The 23,207-nt window shown below is 51.5% G+C and overlaps 2 protein-coding genes across 2 annotated transcripts in view; one reads left to right on the top strand and one right to left on the bottom strand.

Moving 5' to 3' along the window:
* LOC117903146 overlaps positions 1–23,207 on the top strand; it is a 41,565-nt gene that overhangs the window by 8,744 nt on the left and 9,614 nt on the right. Inside the window, 4 exon segments of the mRNA XM_034814985.1 lie at positions 5,081–6,647; positions 6,714–8,763; positions 8,830–9,352; positions 9,446–9,855. Of these exon segments, the coding sequence (XP_034670876.1) occupies positions 5,081–6,647; positions 6,714–8,763; positions 8,830–9,352; positions 9,446–9,855 (4,550 nt within the window).
* On the bottom strand, positions 11,561–14,187 carry LOC117903111 (AF4/FMR2 family member lilli). Its single transcript, XM_034814937.1, has 2 exons — positions 13,375–14,187; positions 11,561–13,285 (listed from the first exon to the last, which is right to left on the bottom strand). Exons 1-2 carry the CDS (start codon positions 13,851–13,853, stop codon positions 11,653–11,655), a joined length of 2,112 nt encoding a protein of 703 aa, XP_034670828.1. The 5' UTR covers positions 13,854–14,187; the 3' UTR covers positions 11,561–11,652.

The raw sequence follows: 23,207 nt of genomic DNA, 5'->3' as shown, positions 1-23,207 counted from the left end.
TACAGTGGGATATCACAACATGGCTTGCTGTTGTTGCTATAATTTAGTATAATTGACCGAGGCAGAGGCTTCGTCTATCGATGGGAATTGTCTGTATGTGCTGGACACAAAAACACTCGAATGGCGTCGGCTTTTTGCTGTTAAAAATAGTCGAATGGAGTGCGGGGAAATGGGGAAATGCAAATGTAAATGCAATTTTTAGCTCATTAATATTTGAGTGGCAGTGGCAGCAGTGGCAGTGGCAGGAGGAGGTGGCAGCTGGCAGCTGGCATTCCACAATATATCCATTGATTTGCAACTGATTTTTGACTGGATTTGCTGTTGGCCTCCAAAATGAATGGCCTTGGAATGGCAAGGGGGAAATCAAGGTCCCTCTTATAAATAGCGCCACTTGTGAATTTTCATTCATTTCGCTCTCCAATACAGGAAATGTTCCACACATCTCTCTCTCGCTCTCTCTCTCTCTCTCTCTCTCTCTCTCTCTCTCTCTCTCTCTCTCTCTATATAAAAATAAACAACGATAATTATGTCACAAGGTTTTTTCACTGTTTTTTGGTCACGATTTTTAACTGGTTATTAATTTTGTTTGCCAATAATTAATTTTTACGCTAATTATTGCTAGACGGAAGTTTGCCTTTTATCCCAGACACATAGAAACGTTGGGGAAATGCCCAGAAATAATATTAGAACTAAGTATTCCTGGAGCTCCATTGCGCGATAGTTCTTTGCTCACTTTCCCACCATTAAAGTACACCAAAAACGCAGCTTGAAGTGCGATTTCAATGAAGCGACATCTTCGACGCTTTAACTGTGCTCAAGGGAACCCGTTGGCGGCACTCTCTGTGTGTGTGTGTGTGTGTGTGTGTGTGTGTGTGTGTGTGTGTGTCTCTGTGAATTATTTAACAAATTTACAATTCTAACCTTGATTTATCCGAAATGAAAACCCATCCGGAACCCATCCATTCCCCCCCTGTGTTAAAGTTTTGAAGTAAAACATTTTCGAGTGGCCTGAAATGGAAAACTCTCAAGAGTTTGGCTCTTGCCGTTTGCCAGTGCAAAAAGTTTTACGCGTCGCGAAAACAGCTGATCCACGGGACAAGTGCTTGCCATAACCCCCCCCCTGCCCACATCCTGCATGCATATATCTGCGCTTCTCTCTCACCAACACCAACACCAACACCAACTCTGGCGCTGTCTCTGTCTCTGTTGGTGTCTATCTTTGTGTCCTGTTCCCACAGGAAGCACAAATTAAATTTCCAGCTACGTCGGTGAGGGGGGGGGACATTGCAAATTTAATGGCACACAGACACAGACACATCCAGACGGCAAGCGAATTAGATGGAAAGGGAGACAGAGAGCGAGAGAGAGAGAGAGTGAACTGGAGAGAGAGAAATGGCAAAAGTTTGTTTTTAAACTTGCCCTCCCCTCCCTCTCTTTTGCGCTCTCCATCGCTTTTTGTCTCTGTCTCTTTCAATGTCCTCGTCATCCGTTGTCCTGGTAAAAAGTTTTGTGCGCCCAAAAGCTGCTTGGCAAAATGGAGCGTAGAGTGAAAGATGAAGAGAAAAGCGAAGAAAAATGTGTAAGAGCAGTGAAGGAATTTGTGTGTGTGTGTGCGTGTGTGTGTAGGAGCGATTGAGGAAGGAAATAGGCAATAGGGAACAGAGAATTATAATCAACGACGACGACGGCATACTTAATGCGGCTGTCTCGGTCACCCCCGCCGCCACCCCGTTTTGGGCTATAACAAGACTCCCGCCTCATCCTCCCTTGTTCCACTCCATTCGATCCGCTGCTCTAGCTCCCCGCCCTGTCAAGGCCCTTAAGGCAGCGCCCTGTAAAAGGCCAAAACACACACACACACACACACACAACAAAAATCGATTATAAAAAAAAATAACACAACAAAGTTGTGCTTTTTTTTGTTGTTTTTTCTGCATTGCTGCATTTTACGAGAAGAAGAAGAAGGTGGAAGATAGTGAGAGAGAGAGAGAAAATGGGGAGCAAAGCGTGGAAAGTGTGCGTGATGCAGCAGGGAGAGCACTGAAGGCAGAGGGAGAGAGAGAGAGAGAGTGAGATACGGACTGTTGTGCAGTGCTGTGGTGGGTGGCACAGGGGAAGCGGATAGCTCTGCTCTGCTGTGTTCCTTCGCCCTCTGCCTACTGCGTCCTCCACTCACACTGCTTTTTGCACTTTATTTGCTGTCTGTTATTTCTTCTATGTTCTATCTTTTCTTGTTTTAGTTTTTAATGCTCCGTCTGCTACTCCTCCTTCTGCGCTCTCTGCTTTCTGTTCGTTCATTTTATTTGATTTTATTATTTCTTGCTTTGTTGTGAGTTTCCTTCTGGCCTGATGCTGCGGCTGCTTGTGCTTGTGCTTGTGCTTTTCCTTTAGGTTTTTCTCCTATTTCCTCTATATTTTTATGTATGCCACACGAACGAACGAGCGAACGAGCGAACAGACGGTGGCAGACACAAGGCGTGGCTGCCAGGGGATGGTGGATGGGGTATGGCGTGAGAGAGAGCATGAGTGAAACATGGAACTGGAGCTGAATGGGGAATAGGATGATGTCGAACAAGCACATGTGCTGCCAAATACTCGCATACATAACTATCTATACGTGTGTATGTGTGTGTGTGTTGGTGTGCACATAACGGTAGGGAGCCCCGGCCCGGCCGGCCATTGCTTGCTCGAATGATTCTTCTTCTTGGCTCCTCTTCTCCTCTCTGCTCCATCCTTCTCTTTGGGTAACCTTTAAGTCCGCATGCACACTCTCTCTCTCTCGCTCTCGCTCTCTTTTCTGCTGCTAAATGTTTTCAACTTGTTCGAACAACACACAGTTACAGTTGCAGCAAAAAGTATTCTTCAAGTTTTAATTAATTGCGAGCTTAAAGTTCTTGCGAGTGTGGGAAAGAGGGGAGTGCAAAAAAATTTAAAATTAAAATGCAGGAAAAATAAGTAAAGAGGAGAAGAGAGAAGCAAAAGCAAAAGCTAAAGCGTAGATAGAATAATTGAGCAAAGAAATGGGAAATCGTTCAAGAATTGTTATGGGTACTTCGAAAAGAGTTTGCAGATTTGTTGGTTGCCGATTTGCCAACGCTCTTTAAGCTTTCTGACACTCCTCCATTCCATCTATTCGCACTCCTTTTTCTGCTTATTATGAAATTAAACATTTCTTTTTCTATTCTTTTTTGCATACATTTTGCTAATTTTTTCTCTCTGTTCTTTTTGATTTCTCTTTCTAGGTAAAACATCTAAACGAACGCAAAGAAGAACAAGAAGGAGCAGCAAAAAGTAGAAGCAGTAAAAACACGAAAAAGAATCAAAAGAAAGAAAAGTTCAAAGGGCACCTGGGGAAAGGCTAGTGATAGAAGAGGAGGAGAGCAGAGAAACTGCTTTAAGCAGTTGAAGAATAGCCAACAAAGAGCAGCGTTGGAGCAAGCAGTGGAGGAAGCCAGTCGAGAGGAAACAAAAGCAAAAGCAAAAGCAAAAGCAAATTCCTCGCTTTAGATGAATACATTTTGGCCAACTCCCATTATTCCTTTCATGACTCGAAATCGCATAAATCGCATTTGATTTTTACGCCGGCTAACGCTTGGCCCTGGGCCTGGGCTGGCTGTGAAGTTGCTTGGTCATTCATGATTGATGAGATTCGCTCATTTCTATTTTCTGTATTTCTCGCTGTACTTTTTTCGTGCTTAACCCTTGAAAAGCCACTCAGACAGCAGCTTCTGGCATTTGTAAATGGCATCCATTTCATTTTTCGATTCTTATTCCGCAATCGCCGCTCTCCAACTATCAGCTGTTTCCGCATTCTGCCTGGAAAGTGATATCTAAGATTGAGAATAAAGTTTCCTTATTCTTGCCTACGGTGCGAGTGAAGTTTGGCAACGTGGCGAACGGAGTTTGTCTTGGTTTCATGAATGAAAGTTGAAAAGTATAATTTGCAATGTAAAACTAATTGCAGAGGCATTCGAGGGTTAAATCACACGCCACCCAAGAGAAACAGGGACAGAGAGAGAGTCAGACGAAGCAGGTAACAAATTATGTTTCGAGTGAAGTTTGGCAACATCTCTCGGCCATACCAAGGACACACGCAGCCATTCAAGGGTTAATGAACACATACTGACCAAACGAACGAGGGAGCAAGACAAAAATATGCCAATTATCGTTTCTAAGCGGAGAAGTTTGGCAACGTTGCTTAAGACTGAAGTAATCCTCCCACACCACAACCCCACACCCCCACCGACGCAATACACAGCGGGTGTCTTTAATATTTGATGAATTAATAAGTGAGAGGGAGAACGGCTGACGGCTGTCTGTGTGCGTGCGTGTATAATGCGTGCATGACGTCGCACGCTGCCAACGCCGACGTCGCCGCCTGCTAGTGCTGCTGGCCGATACATGAGGTCGAGACGCTGCGGCGACTACGACGACGACGACGGTGTACGCGGGTCAAACCCGTCGCACGTTAATCCCGCTCTCGCTTCAAACGCGTCGTTGCAACGGGTTTCCCCCACCCAGGGTCTAGCTTTAAAACAAAACAAACAGCAACAATGCAAGAACGAAATTTAAATAATGACGAAAATTGCCTGAGAAACAAGCTGCTGTTTGCGTCGCTGCCGACGCGCGCAGCGTTCGAACCTCGATAAAACATGCTCGACTGCGAGCATGTGTGCGCAGCAGTATGTTGGAACGGCTCGAAACAAACAAGTTCGCAGCACGAAAATGACAAGGCCAGCAATGGACACGTCTCTCGCTTCAACACACCTGCAGCATGTTTGAGGCCGGCCGGGGTTTGTGTCCTCAATAAGTGACGTTCCATTAACGCGCGCGGCTAATGCGACGCGTCACTCAATTGAACCGTTAGAACTGAGAGGGGGAAGATGCATGCATACACGCACACACACGCGCACGATCATGCGATTATCTTAGATTGCCGCCAAAAGAAATGAGGTCAAGCCTTAGTTTAGGTTAGATTTCGCTTGCCGGGAGGGGGGCTGGGGGGCTAAGCTCTCTTAAGCATAAATTTAATAATCTGTTGTTTTCCTTTTCTCTCCTTCCGCCCCCACTGGTCGTACAGGGCCCTGGAGCAGTCGCAGCAGTATGCCAAGAGTCTGGGACACCTGCAGCAGCAGCAGCAGTCACACCATGCCCCACAGCAGCAACAGCAGCAGCAGCCACCACCCACATCCCAGCAGCAGCAGATGCACCACCACCAGCAGCAGCAGCAACAGCAGCAGCAGCAGCAGCATCACCACCAGCAGCAGCAGCAGCAGTCGTCACGTACCGCGGCCAGTCCGTTGTCGCCTCCACGTTCGGGTCCACCCGGCGGCAGCAGCAGCGCGGCAGCAGCGGCCGCTGCAGCGGCGGCCGTCAATAATTACACAAAGTTTGGCGAGGCGCCGCCCCCGCCCCAGCATAGGTTCATTACGCAGCCGGCGTTTAGCATCGCCCCGGCGCCCACCTACCGCGAGAATCCCTACACGCGCCTCACCCAGATGCAGCAGCATCAGCAGGCGGCCATGCCGGAGTACCAGCGGGCAGCTCGGGCGGCGGTGGCGGCAGTGGCTGCCGGCGCTGGCTGTAAGTCGGGATCGGGACCAGGTCCAGGACAGGGCTCGAGCAGCGGCTCCAACACGGGCGGCGGTGGCAGCGGCGGAGTGGTTCAGGTGCCGTCCGGCGGGGTGCTGGTCATGGAGGCCATGTCCCACTATCCCAATCAGCCAGGATCCTCCGTTTCCAGCCAACAGCAGCAGCAGCAACAGCAGCAGCAACAGCAGCAGCAGCAGCAGGGAGGAGGCAGCGGTGGCCCCGGAGCGGGCGCAGGCGGGGCTGGCAGCGGCGGAGGCAGCATAATGGTGGGCAATCTAGGGCACATCCTCATGCCCCGCTCGCAGGCGCTGCAGTACACCAGCGAATACCTAACCAATGCCACAGCAGCAGCCGTGGCGGCGGTGCAGGTCAACCAGCGTCAACAGCAACAGCAGCAGCAGCAGCAACACCAGCAGCAGGCGGAACCCTTTGGGGCAGGCGGCGGCAGCCAGCAACCGTACAAGAAGCAGCGGCTGAGCGATGGCAATCCCAGTGGCCTGAATCATCTGCCATCACCCCACCAGCAGCAGCAGCAGCAGCAGCAACACCACCAACAGCAGCAGCAACATCACCAGCAGCAACAGCAGCAGCAGCATCATCATCAGCAGCAGCAGCATCACCACCAGCAGCAGCAGCAGCAGCAGCAGCAGCAGCAGCGATCCTCGCCAGCGCAGATGCAGGCGCAGATGAACAGCAGCCAGCGGCAGAGCAATCACGAGCTGCACCGCCACATGGCAGCAGCAGCAGCGGCAGCAGGAGCTGCAGGTGGCGGCCCAATGGGAATGCAACTGAAGGTGGAGACGTTGCCGCCCCAAATGTCCTCAGCGGCGTCGAACACGTCACGCATGCCGCCCGCGTCCAGCACCACCACAATGGCCACGGGCATGGGCATGGGCATGGCCATGGGCATGAGCACGGTGACGGTGTCCACAGCAGTGCCGAGCAGCAGCAGCAGCAGCGGCAGCGGCAGCAGCGCTGGACCGTCCACATCCGCAGCGGCAGCAGCAGCAGCGGCGGCAGCAGCTGGCAGCAGTACTGAGGCCTACCATCCGCAGGTAGACAGAGACTTCCCCCCCGCTGCAAGCAGTCCAACAACTAACCGAATCCCTTCTCTCTTTCAGGTGGAGGCCATCTCGCCGACGCTGCCCAGCGACAGTGCGGTCGATGAGCGTGGCCGGACCACCGCCAAGGAGGATTTGCTGATGCAGATCCAAAAGGTGGACAACGAGATCAAGTCCGCGGAGACGGGCATGGAGTCGCTGCGGAAGAAGGAGAAGACGCTCATGGAGTGGGCGGCGCATGCCAAGCAGAAGAAAGCTCAAACAACAGCAACAACAGCAGCAGCAGCAGCAGCAGCCGCCAACAACAACAACAACAGCAGCAGCAGCAGCAGCAACAAGGACAACAACAAGAGCGTGGAGCTGGAGGTGGTGGATCTGTCGATGCGCAGCCAAATGCTGGCCGAAAAGATTTACGCGGCGAACCGAGCGACGGCCCTGGATCGACATTCCATGTTGCAGCGTGCCGCTGGCTGCGGGGATCCGCAGCAGCAGCAGCAGCAGGAGGAGCAGCAGCAGGAGCAGCAGCAGCAGCAGCTGGAGGAGCCCTACATGCCGCTGTACAACCAACCGCTGGATGTGGAGTCGCTGGCATTGCTGATAAAGCACCACCACAGCCACGTGAAGACGCCGCTGCTGCAGCACATACGCAAGATCAAGGCGGAGCGGTGCCAGCACCAGCAGACGCTGGTCGACAAGTACGCCAAGGATCAGGCGGACTGGCAGCGGCGCTGCGAGCGGGCGGAGGCGAGCGCCAAGCGCAAGGCGCGCGAGGCCAAGAACCGCGAGTTCTTCGAGAAGGTGTTCACGGAGCTGCGCAAGCAGCGGGAGGACAAGGAGCGCTTCAATCGCGTGGGCTCGCGCATCAAGTCGGAGGCGGACCTCGAGGAGATCATGGACGGGCTGCAGGAGCAGGCGCTCGAGGACAAGAAGATGCGCTCGTACGCGGTCATACCGCCGCTCATGCACGACGCCCGGCAGCGCCACTGCGCGTACCACAACGAGAACGGCCTCATCGAGGACATGTCCACCGTGTACAAGCAGCACAACGCCGTCAACCTGTGGACGGCGGGCGAGAAGGAGACCTTCAAGGAGAAGTATCTGCAGCACCCGAAGAACTTCGGCGTGATAGCCGCCAGCCTCGACCGCAAGTCCCCGCAGGACTGCGTCCGCTACTACTACCTCAGCAAGAAGCAGGAGAACTACAAGCAGCTCCTGCGCAAGTCCCGCCAGCGCACGCGCAGCTCCCGCAACCCGGCCAAGGCCCAGGCCGCCCAGCCCCAGTGCATCATCGACTCGCTGACGACGGGCGTCACCACGCGGCTGCAGCGCGAGCAGCAGCAGAAGTCCGGCGGCCGCTCCTCGGCCATTGCGGAGCGCGAGCGGGCCGAGCGGGCCGCCGAGCGGGAACGTGTCGCGGAGAAGGCCGCCGCCGATGCGGCCAAGGCGGCCGAAAGTGCCGCCGAGAAGGCCAGCGCCGTCACGAAGGCTGTCGAGGCGACTGTCGTCAGCGAGAAGGTGGCCAAGGCGGCCGCCGCCGCCGCCTCCGCCGCTGCCGCTGCTGCAGCAGCTGCCACTACGGCGATGCCCTCAACATCAGCGGCGGCAGCAGCAGCACTGGCGGCAGCCGAAAAGGCAGAGCTGGCCGTGAAGGCCACCAGCGGGAGCAGCGAGAAGAAAGCAGCAGCAGGAGCAGCAGGAGCCACCGCCGCATCAGAGATCTCAACGGGCAGCAGCAGCAGCAGCAGTTCCACCAGCAGCAGTGAGGCCAAAGCCAAAGCAGCCACGGAAGGTGCACCAGCAGCGGCAACGGCAGCGGCAGCTGCCACATCCACAACTTCAGCCACCAACTCCTCCTCCTCCTCCTCCGCAACATCAGCAGCAACAGCAGCAGCGACAGCAGCGAAGCCCGCAAAGGGAGCCACTTCTGGGGCAGCTGTGGAGGCAGCAGCAGCAGCAGCAGCAGCGACTGCAAGCACAACCAAGAGCAAGGCAGAGGCTGCAGCGGCGGCCACGGTGGCTGCCGCCTCGTCCAAGGCGAAGGCGGAAGCTGTCTCCGATGCGCAGACAAAGGCGGGCGGCCAGAAGGCGGCCAAGCCAGAGGCCTACAATGGTGCGTATGGCAGCCAGTCGTTGAAGCGATTGCCAACGATTATTAATCACTTTTTAACTTCTGCAGCAAGCGGAGAACGCGCCAACACTGCTGGAGCAGGAGCAGGAGCAGCGGCAGCAGGAGCAGCCGCCACAGCAGGAGCCACCGCTGCAGCTGCAGCAGCACCCACTGTGGGCGTGACATTAAATGGCTTTAAGCCCGGCTACCAGAGCGTAGTGATGGCCAACGTGAAGACTTCCTCCTCCTCCTCCTCCGCCGTGGTCGGCAGCAGCAGCGAAGATGCGGCAGCTACAAGTGGAGCTGTAGCCGCAGCTGGAGCGCCTGGCGGTGCGGCGACGAATGCGACGGGCGGCGATAAAATCGGCGTCAAGCATGCGCCCGCAGCGACAGCAGCAGCCGCCGGCAGCGTTGGCTTTGCCCTGCCGCCCAGCTCGACAGCCCCAGCGGAGCAGCATGCGGCCGTGGGCGTGGGCGTGGGCGTGCCCACATTGACGACGGCCACCACGGCGGGCAATTATCTGGGCCAGAAGCTGAAGGCCGCCCAGGTGGAGGGCCTGGGCGCCGGCAACGATCTGCTCACCGATGTCAGGTGAGTCGCGAGAGAGCGGAGTGGTGTCCTGCGACTGTAGCTGAATGCCAATTCCCCCTTCTGTCCCCCTTCTGTCCCCCTGTGTGATTTCAGTGATTCCAAGCGAAAGCGTTACAGCGAGCTGACGGCCAACGAGGTGCATCATCCGCATGGCAACAGCAACAGCAACAACATCAAGGCGAATGCCAATGCGAATGCCAAGGACATCAGCAAGCTGCCATCCTCATCGTCGGCATCCTCCTCCTCCTCCTCGTCCTCGTCCTCGTCGGCTGGATCGATGCCCACAGCTGGTTCGCTGGTTAATGCTTCAACGGGCGCAGCTGCCACCTCGACTGCCGCTTTGCTCATCTCCGCCGTCTCCTCCATCATGTCCACTTCGCCGGCGGGCGGTGCACTCACCACATCGACCACGTCCACAGTTTCGGCAGCCGGATCGATGGCCGATGGCAGCGGGAATAACATAACGTCCAACAACATGGATGGCCTAGCTCTGGATGGCAAAGGTGAGTGCCAAAGCGATTTATATTTCATTTATCAGAAATTTACGAATCTATCCATGGGCTCGGGGCTCGAGTTTCTGCTGCAAGTCGCTGCCCGATGAAGTTCTGAGTTCTCTCAAAGTGTCCCAGAGCTTCGTAGCCATTCTGTTGCCTACATGCTGCCAGGTTTCTGCCAGTGTACAGCTTTGGAGCTTTCAAAAACAAACTTTTAAAGCTTTGAAGATGCTTATAACAGTCTTTATTCGATGGCAGTCGGTGAGCTTTTAGCGCGAGAGCTTTTCCGGGTACAGTCTTGTCCTGCATAAAGCTTGCTTACGCTTGCCAAAGCTTGTAATCCTCCAATCGAAAGCTCTTTGAAAGCGCGCTTAAAGCTGCGTGCAGCTTTTATGCCTCTGTCCTTGCCTTTTCGAAAGGAGCGTCCGTTATGGCCGAGTGTGTCCTTTGCCTGGCTCCTTCGTTCATTGCATCAAAAATGCATTTTCCCTCATTGACAACTGCATTGCGCTGTCTCCTTTTTTGTTCTGTTTAATCAAAAGCCACTCGCCGCTGCCCTGCCCCGTCCTGCCCTTCTGCTCTCTTCAATCAAATTTGTCGCTTCCCTCAGTCACAGTCCTGTCTCCATTTCTGTTTGCGTTCTCGATAAATATTTTATCAAAAAAAGAGCGAACAAAAAAATGAGAGCCTTGGCTCGGAATTGCCTCAAGTCCAGGTCCTGGTCCAACGAGTTAACAGCGGGGGAGGAACTGGTGCAGATGGAGATGCTGCTTGTCTCTCACGTTTTCGGTCGCTTGCGGTTTTGTTTGCACCAACCCAAGCCCACCCAAACCCACCCAACCCACCCAGCCACCCACCGTGTGCTGCCTTCACCATCTTCATCATCATCTTTGCGGCCTTGTTGGCTGTCGACGTCTCCCTGGCGAGTTAATTAAACTCAATTAAATTACATTTTTTTGTTGCCCCCCCCATAAACGTCTTTTTTATTATGCAAGTGATTTAATTTAATTATTAAATTGCGGCAAGGATTGTTTGCTCAACCCAACTGCCAACCCACCCACGAATCCAACCCCCTCCCATCGCGGCCATTCATGGCGAGAGTCAGGAGGAGGGAGCCTCCCTCTGGCTGACCAAGTGGATCTGAGTGGTGTGGGGCCGGGGAAAATAATCACCACTGATTTCATCAATCGTGTCCACAGGGATTATGCATGTCAGATATAATCCATAACTCGCTTTGCATTGAAGAACTTTTCGTTCAGATCTTTGCTGATCAATCGATTCTGCAGCGGTTTTCAAGGCTTTGAAGTGCGACTCCACTCTGCGATTAGACAGTAAAATGTTTATCGATCGATAACGATTTATAATCGATACATTCATTAAACCCTGCGAGACCCTTCCCTGATTGCAATTTATAAACGTTTTGATTAATTTTGTTACATTTTGCACTCGAATTGATTTACATTCACTGATGGTCACCAATGGTGGACTGTGTGGACAGCTTTTGGCTCTTTGGTTGATCGATTGTAGCATTTGATGATCGATTAACGATAACCGCTCATCTCTGCCATTTGCTTATTTCGCTTTTCATCTGTTTTGGGATGATTATTAATAGTATTTTGCTTTTATTGAATTCAAATTCTAGAGCGACACAAAAAAAAACATTCAGCGATGTGTGTGGTGTGTGTGTGGTGTGTGTGTGTACAGTCTCGTTTGTTTGTGTGTGTTTTTGAGTGTTGTTTTTGTTCGTAAATTCGTAGATTTCGTTGCTTTTGATTTGTGCCACAAGAAGATTCGTTGAGTGAAGCCTTACGGCTGTGGCTGTGGCTGCTGCTGCTGTTGATCCTCTGCTGGTTCCAGCGTTGTCTCTCTCTTAGAGGAGTTTCCAGTGCCTGTTGCTGGTGCTGCTCCTCCTGAAGCGGTGCTCGTGCTGGTGGCTGCCGCTGCTGCTGCCGCTTCAATCTCATCGGCATGGCACATCTTGCGATGCTTGTGCACAAAATAGTAGCTGGGGAACTTGCTGCCGCATGTCTTGCAGGGATAATACTGGACATTCATGTCCAAGGGTCGCACCTCGCGACGCATCAAAGCGCTTGTTGTGGCAGCTGTCGATGCCGCTGCTCCTGCTCCTCCTCCTGCCGCTGCTGCTGCTGCTCCTCCGGCTGCTGCTGTTGCTGTGGCTTCCTGCGGCTGACTGCTGTCCTGCCCAGAGCTGCTGGATTCCATGGCCGCGAGACCATGATCAGCGCTGGCCACCAGCTTCTTCTCGGCACTGGCCAGGCTCAGCGGATTGAGATGCCGCTTGGCGTGCTTCTGGTAGCAATATTGCGACTTGAACGTGTGCTTGCAGTAGACGCAAACATACAGCTCCTGGCTGTGGGCTTGAGGTCCTGCTGCTGCTCCGATGCTGCTGCTGCTGCTGGCAGTCGCGGCAGCTCCTGCATTCGCCTGCTTTCGACTATTCGCTGGTGCGGCTCCTCCTGTGGCATCGCCACTGTTCTCGCTCTCCTCCTGCTGCTGCTGCTGCTGCTGATGGAACTGCTGCCGCTGCTGGCTGCTAATGGCTCTGGCCATTTGCTGATGAAACGAATAGCTGACGCTCTGCTGTGTCCGCTGCTGCTCGCACTGCTCCGTGCTGGCGTCCAGGCCCTCCGGCTTGTGGCCGTAGGCGGTGTTCAGGATGCGACGAAAGCGCACGGGTCCATCGCAGCTGGCCACGTCAATGATGAACTTCGAGGGCATCGCCGCCGTGGCTGTCTCCAGCTGGGCAGCCGGCACCGGGGCCTTGGCCACCTGGAGTCCGCTCGCAGTGTTTCTCCTGCCAGCCTTGCCGCTGCCTTTGCCGCTCGCCGCGGAGCGGGAGCCCCTGGGCGGGGCAGTGGCTGCCGCTGCTGGTTCTTTCTTGGTTCTGCTTGGAGCTGCCTGCGGCTTGGGTGTGGGCGTTGGTGTTGGGTTGGGTGTGGGTGTGGGTGTGGGTGTCGTTGGCTTTGCATCCAGCCGCTCGATGTTGAGGCTGCCCGCACTGCTGCTGGCCATTGAGCTGACGACAGACACATTGCAGTCCTCCGTCTCCATGTCCTCGTTCTCGTTGTCGGTGACCGTGTTGCTGTCGATGAACACCTCCACATCCTCCTCCTCCTCCTCATCCACAGACACATTCAGTCCGGGATACTCTGGCTCCACGTGCAGCAAGGAAGCGGCGCCCGCATAGCCAGGCGTAGGCACCGCCGCTGCAGCCGCTGCTGCTGCTGCTGCTGCTGGGGGTGGTGGAGGCGGCGCCAGTGGCAGGGGCACGGGCAGAAAGCCAAAATTTGGGAGCGTCGCCTTGCTGGGTATGGGCCGAATGATCTTGGCGCTGGCAGGCGCCGTCGGACACAGTTGTGGCGGTGGATTGCCGCTGCCATTCAGGTAGCCCTCGGTCTGGGCGCGGGCCAAAAAGGAGCTACAAGAAAACAAAACACACAGAGACAGAGACACAAGTTGAGGGGGGAACCAGGGGCCCAGGGGCTGGGCGGAGCGCAGGCAACCCACCGACAGATCTCCAGGGCACGCGGCATGTGCAGCACGTGGGTGGCCAGCAGCACGGCGAAGATGTTGTCCACGTTCAAGTCCAGATAGCCCGTGTACATGTACGTGAGCAGCGGCGCAAACTGCTCCGCCGTCACATTGCCCAAGTAGAGCAGCAGCTCGCCCGCGGCTCCCTGTGCGTTGGACCCGACGCCGCTGCTGCTGCTGGAGGCGACTCCTGCTGCGGCAGCGGCACTCTCATCCATACGGATGGCCGAGCGAAGGTATCCGCTGTGCATGCCCAGCACCAGAGCGTGGGCCACAAAGCGCACGCTGCTCGGCGCGGGACCCACTTCCAGGATGACATCCGGCGGAGTGCTCATAATTCCTCCGCCACCGCCGGAGAGTGGAGCGGCCAACTGTGGTGGCGCTGTGACGCCGATGCCGATGCCAATGCCCCGAGGCGCTTGGCCACTGCTGCCCGTTAGCCAATTCGTAAACATGTTCGCAAAAGAAACCAGCAACAAATGTGCTGTGTGTGTGCACTCAACAAAAATAGATCCCAAGTATGCCGCCGAATAGCCTTCGAGTCGAAGGACAAGCAAGACGCAGGAAGCAACAAGCAGCCGCAGCCAGCAAAAGCATCAAATGATGCGATAAAGGACGACAACCACCCCGGCGACGACCCGTCAAGTGTGCAACCCGGTCAGGACTGATGTCGCCTCGCGGCACATCTCGGTTATTTATAGCCGGGCGGCAGCTCAGCTGCTGCATTCGGGTGCTTGGACTTCGGCTTCGGCTGTGCTTTTGCTGTGCGACTTCGGCTTCGGCTTCGTTTTGTGCGGTCGGCTGGCAGCGTTCGCTGTTGTTGTTGTTGTTGTTGTCGGTCCGTTTAATTGGTTTGTGTTTGGGATTTTGATTCGGATTCGGTTTTGTCTGCGAGTGTGGCATTTTTAGCAAATTAACAAATATCCAAGATTACCAGCCAGCAGCCAGCAGCCGCAGCCACAGCCAAAAGTCAAAAAGTGTTGCCCACATTCGAGGGTAAGGCGAAGGCTTTGCCTGGCTTTGGCCATGTGCTTGGCCATCATACATTTGGCGCGCGGTTCTTTTGATGCCCGATGTCTCGTCTTGAGCGCTTAACCAACTCTTTCTAGCTTTCGCCCTTCGCTCTGCCATTCCTTGTGCTGCTGCTGCTGCTGCTGTGTGAGTGTGCCGAAAATTGGTTGCCTCTCAATCGACTTAATTGATTTGTGGGCATAACCAATACGCAAACATATTTACACACGTAGCATGTGCCTGTGTGTGTGTGTGTGTGTTCTCTTGTTGATTTACCGCTTACTCCTGCTTATGGCTGCGTGTGTGTACTTTGCTTGCTGCCTTATCTACTTGTCCTGCCTTCGAACTCTCAATCGGCTATTAGCGTTCACCCTGCCATGCACATACCCTGGAGCACGTAACGCGAGGGCATGATGTGTGCTCCCATGAGCAGTTCCTTGCTCTCAGTTCACGTTTCCCATGCCCAATGGGGGTGCATCTGCCTGTACAGGGTAGCAACTGCATCGCAACTATTTCTCTAAGATTTCAATCAGCATACAAACTCGATTCACCTGTTTTTCCTTCCACTTTTTGTGTGTGTGTTTGTGGCTTATTTGGTCATTTGGTTGGCTTTTAATTACCGCTACAGCGAATCGGTTTATTTGTACAACCTCAGCACCCGCCTCCAGGCAAGAAGTGACATTTGTCCCATAGATTCCTTTAGTCCGATATGACCGGATGGATGGATGGCTGTTGTGGCATGGAAATTGGTCAGTATGTTGGCTTTTGACGAGTATTATGTCCTTTATTGATAGGCTAATTTAATTAAGTTGGCCCAAGGACCGACCAGCTACAGAGTACACCTCTCTCTCTCTCTCTCTCTGTCTCTCTCTGTCTCTGTCTCTCTGTCCCTGTCTGTCTGTCTTGTCCAATTCGATTTAACTTCAATCAAGCGTTAACAATTTTAATTAAATTATTTCCAAATGTAATTATAAATGTGCGTCATGCATAAATTGTGTTATTAATTTATTTAGCATGCATGCCCCACCAGGCACCAGCCACACTGCCACACTGCCACCTGCCACCTGCCACATGCCACACTGACAACAATTGCAATTACAACCGGAGTTCGGGTCCTCCCTGCACCAGACGCTGGGGTCGAGGCCAACTTTTTGAATAAATAATCACAACGTAGGCAAAAATAAATTTCATAAATTGGCAGCACAACGGCAAATGGTAAAAAAAAAGGAGAAAATACCAACCAGGACATACAGCGAGAGAGAGAGAGGTGGGTGGGGGAGGGGGAGGGGAGGATGGTGCGGAAGGAGATTGACGTCGTCAATCTGGGCAACGTTTTAAACGCTGCATTAATCCCCCTGTCCAGCATCCTGTACGCCCAAGCACTGACTCTCTCTCTCTCTCCCTCTCTGTGTGTGCGTGTGTGTGTCTGTGTGTGTATTCTTCGCTGGAGTTTGTTTTCTGTATTTTTTGTATAATTGTTGCCGCCCATCATTAGCCATTCTTACGGCCACGATGCCATCAGCGATTCAAGGTGTATCGATCGGGGTTTAGCCTGTAATGCCAGCCACATGGTTGCATATCTGTCATCGATATCGATATCGATAACTATCGAATTTGATTTAATGCGAAACTTTGTGTCACCTCTGCCTTTTGGGCTTGTGCTCTCAGTGCTACATGGAATTCAATTTGATTAATGAAAGGTCGAACGAAAAAAGAGCACACTGTCTGCTGTGGAGAGTTCTCTCCACCTCTCGCTCACTCGCTCCCCCTCACGCTCTGTGCTGGTAGACTTTGTGCTGATCTTTGCAGTATAAGTTGATGTGCAAATTGCCTGACAACTGTAAAACCAAACCAAATCGAAGCGGGGAAACCAGAGGAGGAAGCCAGGAAACAGACACAGACACAACTGTCAAGTGAAAGAGGAAGGAAGGAAGTGGCAGTGGAAGTGGAAGGCTTTTCCCATGCACAGACGACACATGCACAGGATTTACCGTTGCTGTTGTTCTTTGGGTGGTGAGGGAGGTGGGGAGTGCTTTTGGCCATGATGACAAGCAACTTCTGCTCTCTCTCTCTCTCGCCCCTGCACTTGTGTCGGGCTGAAGCTTATCCCAACTGGATTTATTGTGTGCATATGTGTCTCACTCCGCTTTCCCCGCTCTTCTCTGCATGTGTGGAGACAGCGACAGAGAGAGAGAGAGAGAGAGAGAGAGAGAGAGAGAGGGGGAGGAAGAGTCAAAAGGGACAAACCTTTTATGACAATTAAAACATAATTGACGGTCAACATTAATAAACCAAACGCACACCGAAAACAACAGGAAAAACCAGGAAGAACAAAAAATGGAAAACAAAGAAGAGCATCAGCCACAGATACACGGAACACACACACACACACACACAGATGCAGATGCAGATGCAGATACAGATACAGACACAAGCAGAGCACATTGCGGAGAGGACACACGAGGGGATAAAGGGCAAGGGCAACATTTGTACACTGCAAGAAAAGCAAGCCCAGAGGCTGCTGCTTCTCTGTGTGTGAAACTTCAAACGAACTTTTGGCGTGCAAAGTGCAAACTCAAGCCTCAAGCTTCAACTTCAACTTAAACTTCAATTAAATCAACATCATTCTGCGACTGCATTTAAAGTTAGAGCTTCGTCACTCGAAATGCAGCACAAGCGATTCCATTGGGGCAGATATTTGCATTATTTTTGAACAGAATTCGGAGACGTTTACCTGTATTCATAGATATATGTATCACTGCTGTAATCAAGGGACAAGTGGCCCGTAAACATTTCGGCAAGCAAATGGGTTTGCCGCCCCCCCACTAATCCGACACGCCCCTTTCGGCATTTAGCAGGTGGAAACGCCGGAGAGACCTTTTTTCGTTAGTTAAAAATTCTTTTTGGTGTTTGTGCCGCAAAAAAAGCAAAAGGCAAAAAGCAAAGAGCAAAACCAATGACTAAACAAACAAAATCATAGCAAAACGTGTAACGGCAAGCGAAAAGCGCAACCAAGGAGAGAGAGAAAGAGGGAGAGAGAGAGAGAGAAAGAGAGAGAGAGAGAAAAGCGAGCGCCAAAAAGTAAATTTGAAAGCTTCATTATAAGCTGAGGGAGTAGAGTGTGGTGTGGTGTGGTCCACGTGCTGCACCTTGCCCGCCCCTCTCTCTCTCTCTCTCTCTTACTCCACTTGCGGCAATTAAACGGGCTTGACACTCTCTCTCTCTCTCTCTCTCTCTCTCTCTCTGTGTGTGTGTGTGTTTTGGTGTTGTTTTTGCTTGTTTATTAATTTGTTTATTGGATTTTAAGTGATGGCTGAATAACGTGATAGCTAAATGAAACTTTGCTCACTTGCTGCTGCTCCTGCCTCATGCCGCTCTCTCTAGCATGCCCATTACCTAGCGCTGCACTCTTCACGCCTTTGATGCTGCATTATGCTGATGGAAAGTAAACGAAGTAGGAGAGGGAGAGAGCCAATTTGATGGCATTCCTTTTTTCGGAGGCTGTCAAAAAGCGCACCAAAGTATGCAACGGCGCTGCAAGCGGCTTAACTGTCCGCAATGCACCAAAGGCTCTCCGCCTCTGCCTCTGCCTCTGCCTCTCTGTTCCTCTCTACTCTCTGTGTGGCAAGAGGCGGGCGGTAAGTGGGTGGCGCTGGCGCTGTCACTTTGGAGCTTGTGTTTTGGTTGGCGTTCGAGAAGGGGAGACCGAGCCGCGTTTATGAAATTTTGAACAAAATTGAAATTACGCTAATTGTTTGGACTGTACTCGCGCTTACCCCGTGCCCCGAAAAATGTTTGGAGTGGGTGAGAGAGTGTGTGTGGGGAGTGGAGTGTGCGGCAGGTACAAAAGCTAAAGCAGAAACAAAAACAATTAGCGAATTTGATGAGCAAATCCCCGTTACACGAACACACGCGATGGATGGGGTGGAACGGGGGGAAGGGGGAGTGTATCGCAAGGGATGCCTGGGCTGCTGGTCCACTCACAGCCTCCGCTTGTTGGTGCAGCTAATTAATAGACTTTTGTCCGGTGTCCGGGTTTCAGTGTCCGATGTCCGATTTCCATGGGTCTCAGGCTCTTCCACGGCTCTCTCCGTGTAGTCCGTGCATTCGCTTGTTTGTCCATCGCATTAGTCCGCCAATTCACAGTCCCGCCTATGCCTACGCCACCGACTATGCAATCGTATCCCTTTATCCACAGCCCCTCCCGTGTCCGCGTCCGCGTCCGTTTGCTTGTCCGTGTCCGTGTCCGTGTCCTCCCTCGCCCGTGTCCAGTGTGGTTGTGTGTGTATGTGTGTGTGTGGATGTCCGTATCCGGGTGTCTGTTTGCTAATTAGTAAATCATAATTACTCACTCGCATTTCACGATTTGTAAGCTTTTCGAACAGTCCGAATACGTACACGGACACAGGACACGGACACAGGACACGGACAGTGGACACTGGACCAGCGGTACTCCTTCTACCCCTCAAAACACGGAGAGAAGCAAACGGGGCAGAGCCACGCACAGAACCAGCAACAATTTCCAATCCAATCTATCAGTTCATACCAACAAAAATATTTGGGTGCCCATTCCCATTCCCATTGCCCATTGCCATTCCTCACAGGAGGTCTCTCTCTCTCTCTCTCTCTCAGCCCACCCACCGATCAATGTGTCAACTTTAGTGCCATAGAAGAGCCCCTCGGAAAGCGCGTTTTTCTAATTGCCAGCCATCGAAACGGACGGTCAGTGGGCATGGCTGTTGCCATGTGGGGGGGATGCGGAATGATGTCCACAGAGAGAATATTAACACTCAATTTCTCAGGAGTGGACACGGACAGAGGGACACGGACGCTGCTCTCTCTCTGTCTGTGGCTTACAATTGTCACAATTGAAAGGGAATCGCTTATTCATCGCGTGTGTAATTGTTGCAAAGCTTTTGATGGAACTGACTGAATAGATTTTTCCTGTGCGAGAATACGACTACCCGTCCATCCTTTTTGCTAATCATTTTCATTTTTATTTTTACTGAAATATGTTTCAAAATTCAAGATCGAACTGGGCTGTGCTGCAGATCAAAAGTTGTTTTTATTTTTCGTAAATTATATTCATTGTGTCTCTGCCGTGGAATATGTGCGGCCACTTGATGATTCCACGAGGCATATCAGAAAGCGACAGAGAGAGAGAGACAAAGCGCAAGAGCCAAGGGTGCCGACAAACTAATTACAAACTTAAACTGTCGAAAATGACTGCGGCCCTACAGTAGGACAAGGGGTGCAAGGAGCGACGAGATAAAACACTAACAAAATGAGCCTAGAAAGCAGCAAATCAGAAGCCAAAGAGTCAACACACACACACGCACGCACGCCCACACATAGCGAGCGAGAGAGAGAAAGAGAGCAAGAAGAGGCTTTTGCTTGCTTGCTAATTATGTGTGTTCCGGCCACCCCCCCTGCTCACTCTACGCGCCATGACTTGGCTCTCTTTCTGCGATGCTTCGCTCTTTCTGCCATCTCTCCTTGGTCTGCTTTGCTGCGGCTTGGCTTTTGCTTGCATATGTAATTAAATTGCTCAATTAAAATTGCACACCCTTTTGATTATCGCTGGCGTACAGTTTGTATTCCTTCTCCTGTCTCTCTGTCTGTCTTTCGCTCTGGCTGTGTGTGTGTAACTTTTATTAATCAGTGAAAATCGTTTCCCAAAAAAAAACAGAAGAGTTTGTGTATGAACACAACGTCAAACAGACAGACAGACAGACACACATTTCATACACAAATAGCGGGACTTGTGGAATACTCTTTCACCTTAACTGGTCAGAATACTCTAACGATCGAAATGATTAGGGATATAAATTGTGATACAACAAGATTTCTAATTCAAAGATCATACCTGTAGATCTCCATTATTCTCATTATTCTTCCGTTTCGATGCTCGCATAAAACGGTGTTCTCTCTCACTGTAGTTCTCGCTCTTCGCTCTGTCTCGCATATTCCAACCTGAACACACGGCATACCCTGCACACATCCATCCCATGAGCATAATGGTGGGGCCGAGGGTGGGTGCCTGGGCCTTCCACAATCGAGTGAAAGATGAAACCGAAAAAGTCAGTGAAATGACGGCCGCAATTGCCCGAAATATAATTTTTGTTTCTTTTTTGGTTTTTGGTTTGGTGTGTTTTTTTTTTGTTTCTTCAATTTTCTTTTGTGTTGGGCTCCCACGCTGAACGGGGAACGATGGTGGTGGTCCGCTGTCCGCTCTCAGGTTTACACCCTGGAGTCCTGCTGCTGCTGTCGTTGCTGCTGCCGCTGCCGCTGCCTTTGCCGTTAAATCAACACCATTTCGTAAATTAAAAGTGGCAAAGCAAAGCGTTTTCCGCTGTTGTCGCTGGGCGACGACGCTCTGGCGTGTTCATATTAACTGTATTTACAATTATATGAACGCTCACCAGCACCAGCTTCTTTTGCTCTTGCCCATTCTCTCTCGCTCTCCCTGTCTCTTTGTTGAGCTTGCACCGTGCGTGTGTGTGTGTCTGTGTGTGTCATGGATGTCATTTATGCATACTCGTACCATAATTCCCAGCCATTTCCATCCATTCTTCGCTCCCTCCCGTCCGCCCTCTCAATCACATGCTGCTTGCTGCCTGCTGCCTGCTGCTGCCATCTCTCCGTCTGAATTCGCTTGCTCTTTGATGTTTGCACAAGTTGGCAGCATCTTCTGTGGGTTGCTGCCGCTACCGCTGCCGCTGCTAGCGGGCACTGCTTTCGCTTACGCAAGTTCTTCTCTGCCAACAACAAATTCCCCATGGTGCTAATTAGCGGTTGTCCTTCGTCCTACGTCCAGTGCTGTTGCTGCTGCTGCTACCGCTCCAGCTCCTGCTCCAGCTCCTGCTCCTGCTGCGTCGTACTTTTGTGTGTACGTACAGTCTCGCGTATATTTTTTAATTGGCCGCACGCCAATCGTTTCGTTCTCTCTCGCTCTCGCTCCCTGTTCCTTTTTGTATCCCGTTATCTCTAAATTGAATGTTGTTTTATGGCAGATTTGATTGAATTTCCGCTTTTCGTTTTCCTTTTTAGCGGTTTGTTGTGTGTGCCAATGGAATTGAGTGGGATACTCATACCACGCGGCATGTGGGAAATGTGGGAGATAGAGAGAGAGAGTGCCACCGAGGGCATGCCTGTTTTGAATTTTTAGTTAGGTTTAGTTATAGTTCCTGATAGAACTAGTTCCAATTTACAAGTGATCAGGTAGTTGCCTGGGAGAATTGTTTAATGAATGGATACTAGCTTTGCCAGAGATTCGATATTCTGAGATAATATTATCTTAAACGAGAAGATTCTTTTAACGGTTCCGATCGTAGCTCTCTTGAAAGCGATTCCACTGCTCTTGAACCCGAACCAGTTCAACTGAGAATGAACCAGCAGTGGAACTGCAACCCCATTGCCCAACCCTCCACAATCTCCTTCCTTCCTGCTGCTGCTGTTGTTGTTGCTCCTTTTGTTGCTGTTGCTTTCAATTGTCTAATTGAAAGTTAAATAAATTTTTGGTAACTTGTGCAGAAATTTTGTGCTGCTGCAGCAGAGATTCCTCGGGGAGTGCGAAGGAGTGGAAGTGGCAGTGGCCACAGCCACCGAGCAGTGAAGAGCGAGTCCAGGTTAATTTCTGTCTGTTGATATTTGTCGGGTGCCAAAACTATTTACCAAATGGTCCGAAATTTAATTGCACAATTGCGAGCATTACAATCCCGGCGTACAACTAGGATTATTTTCCCAAACAAATGCAAATGCGCAGCAGAAGGATGCAACTGATGGAGGTGGTCTGGTCTCTCGGTCAACTATAATTGAAGGAGTATTATTTATTGGGTCAGAGAGGAACAGCAAGAAGATAGCCACACACACACATGAGCATTTGCTTTCCCACTCCCCTGATACCTTCTCCATTTCCAGCGCCACGCCACGCATAGACCGCCTCAATATTTACTCTTTGTACTTGCAAAAGAAATTGTACTAATGGAATTATTTCATTTTGTGGGGGAGGGTGGCCGGGGGCAGAGCGTGAGTCCGGAACGGAGAAGACAGGCAGAGAGTGCAGAAAGAGAGAGAGAGAGAGAGAGAGAGAGTGGGAGAGAGACAGTGGGGTATGCGTCGCGTGGCGTCGCGTCGCGTTTCGTTTTGTTTTGTTTGTCGTTTTGATTTACTTTTGGTTTTTGATTTTTTTTCCTCTCCCTCCTTTCTCTCCTTTTTACGGGCATACCTCGCACTTGTTTGGGTATTTGGCTTATTACAGATTGTAACAGTTGGAGAATTCTGACTAATATCCAATATGTTAATAATTATAGCTGAGAAAATCTTCTTATTGCATTCACAATTGAAAAGAAATGTTTCTTATGCTTGTTATATGTAACATCTATCCACCTATTGAACATATTGTTTATAACAATCCAATTAATGGTCATCTTTTAGTCGTAAGAGTTCTAGGGCTGACTGCTTCTTGGGGATTTTTCTTTGCATTTGCTGTGCAAATAGCGCAGTGTTCCACCACGTTTCCCATGTTCCCACATTCCCACGTTCCACGTTCGACTTGTGACGACTTTTTACCCGGCTGCGTTTCATCTTTTTCCCTGTTCCCTGTCTCCTTACACCGCACAAATCAAAGAAGAAATCAAGGAAAAGTAACCTAACCAGCAGGAAGGCAACCCAAGACCAAGACCAAGCGCATTCGCTGCCACCGCCACTGTCACTGCGACTCTGCCCCCACTATGTCGCTGCTTCTGTCAGCATCGCCAGTTGAGGAAAACTTTTTTGTTTTCCTTTGGGGGCGTTTC

Source organism: Drosophila subobscura, chromosome A, assembly GCF_008121235.1.
Source record: "Drosophila subobscura isolate 14011-0131.10 chromosome A, UCBerk_Dsub_1.0, whole genome shotgun sequence".
NCBI classification, from domain to species: Eukaryota; Metazoa; Arthropoda; class Insecta; order Diptera; family Drosophilidae; genus Drosophila; species Drosophila subobscura.
This window is presented reverse-complemented; position numbering and strand designations above follow the sequence as displayed.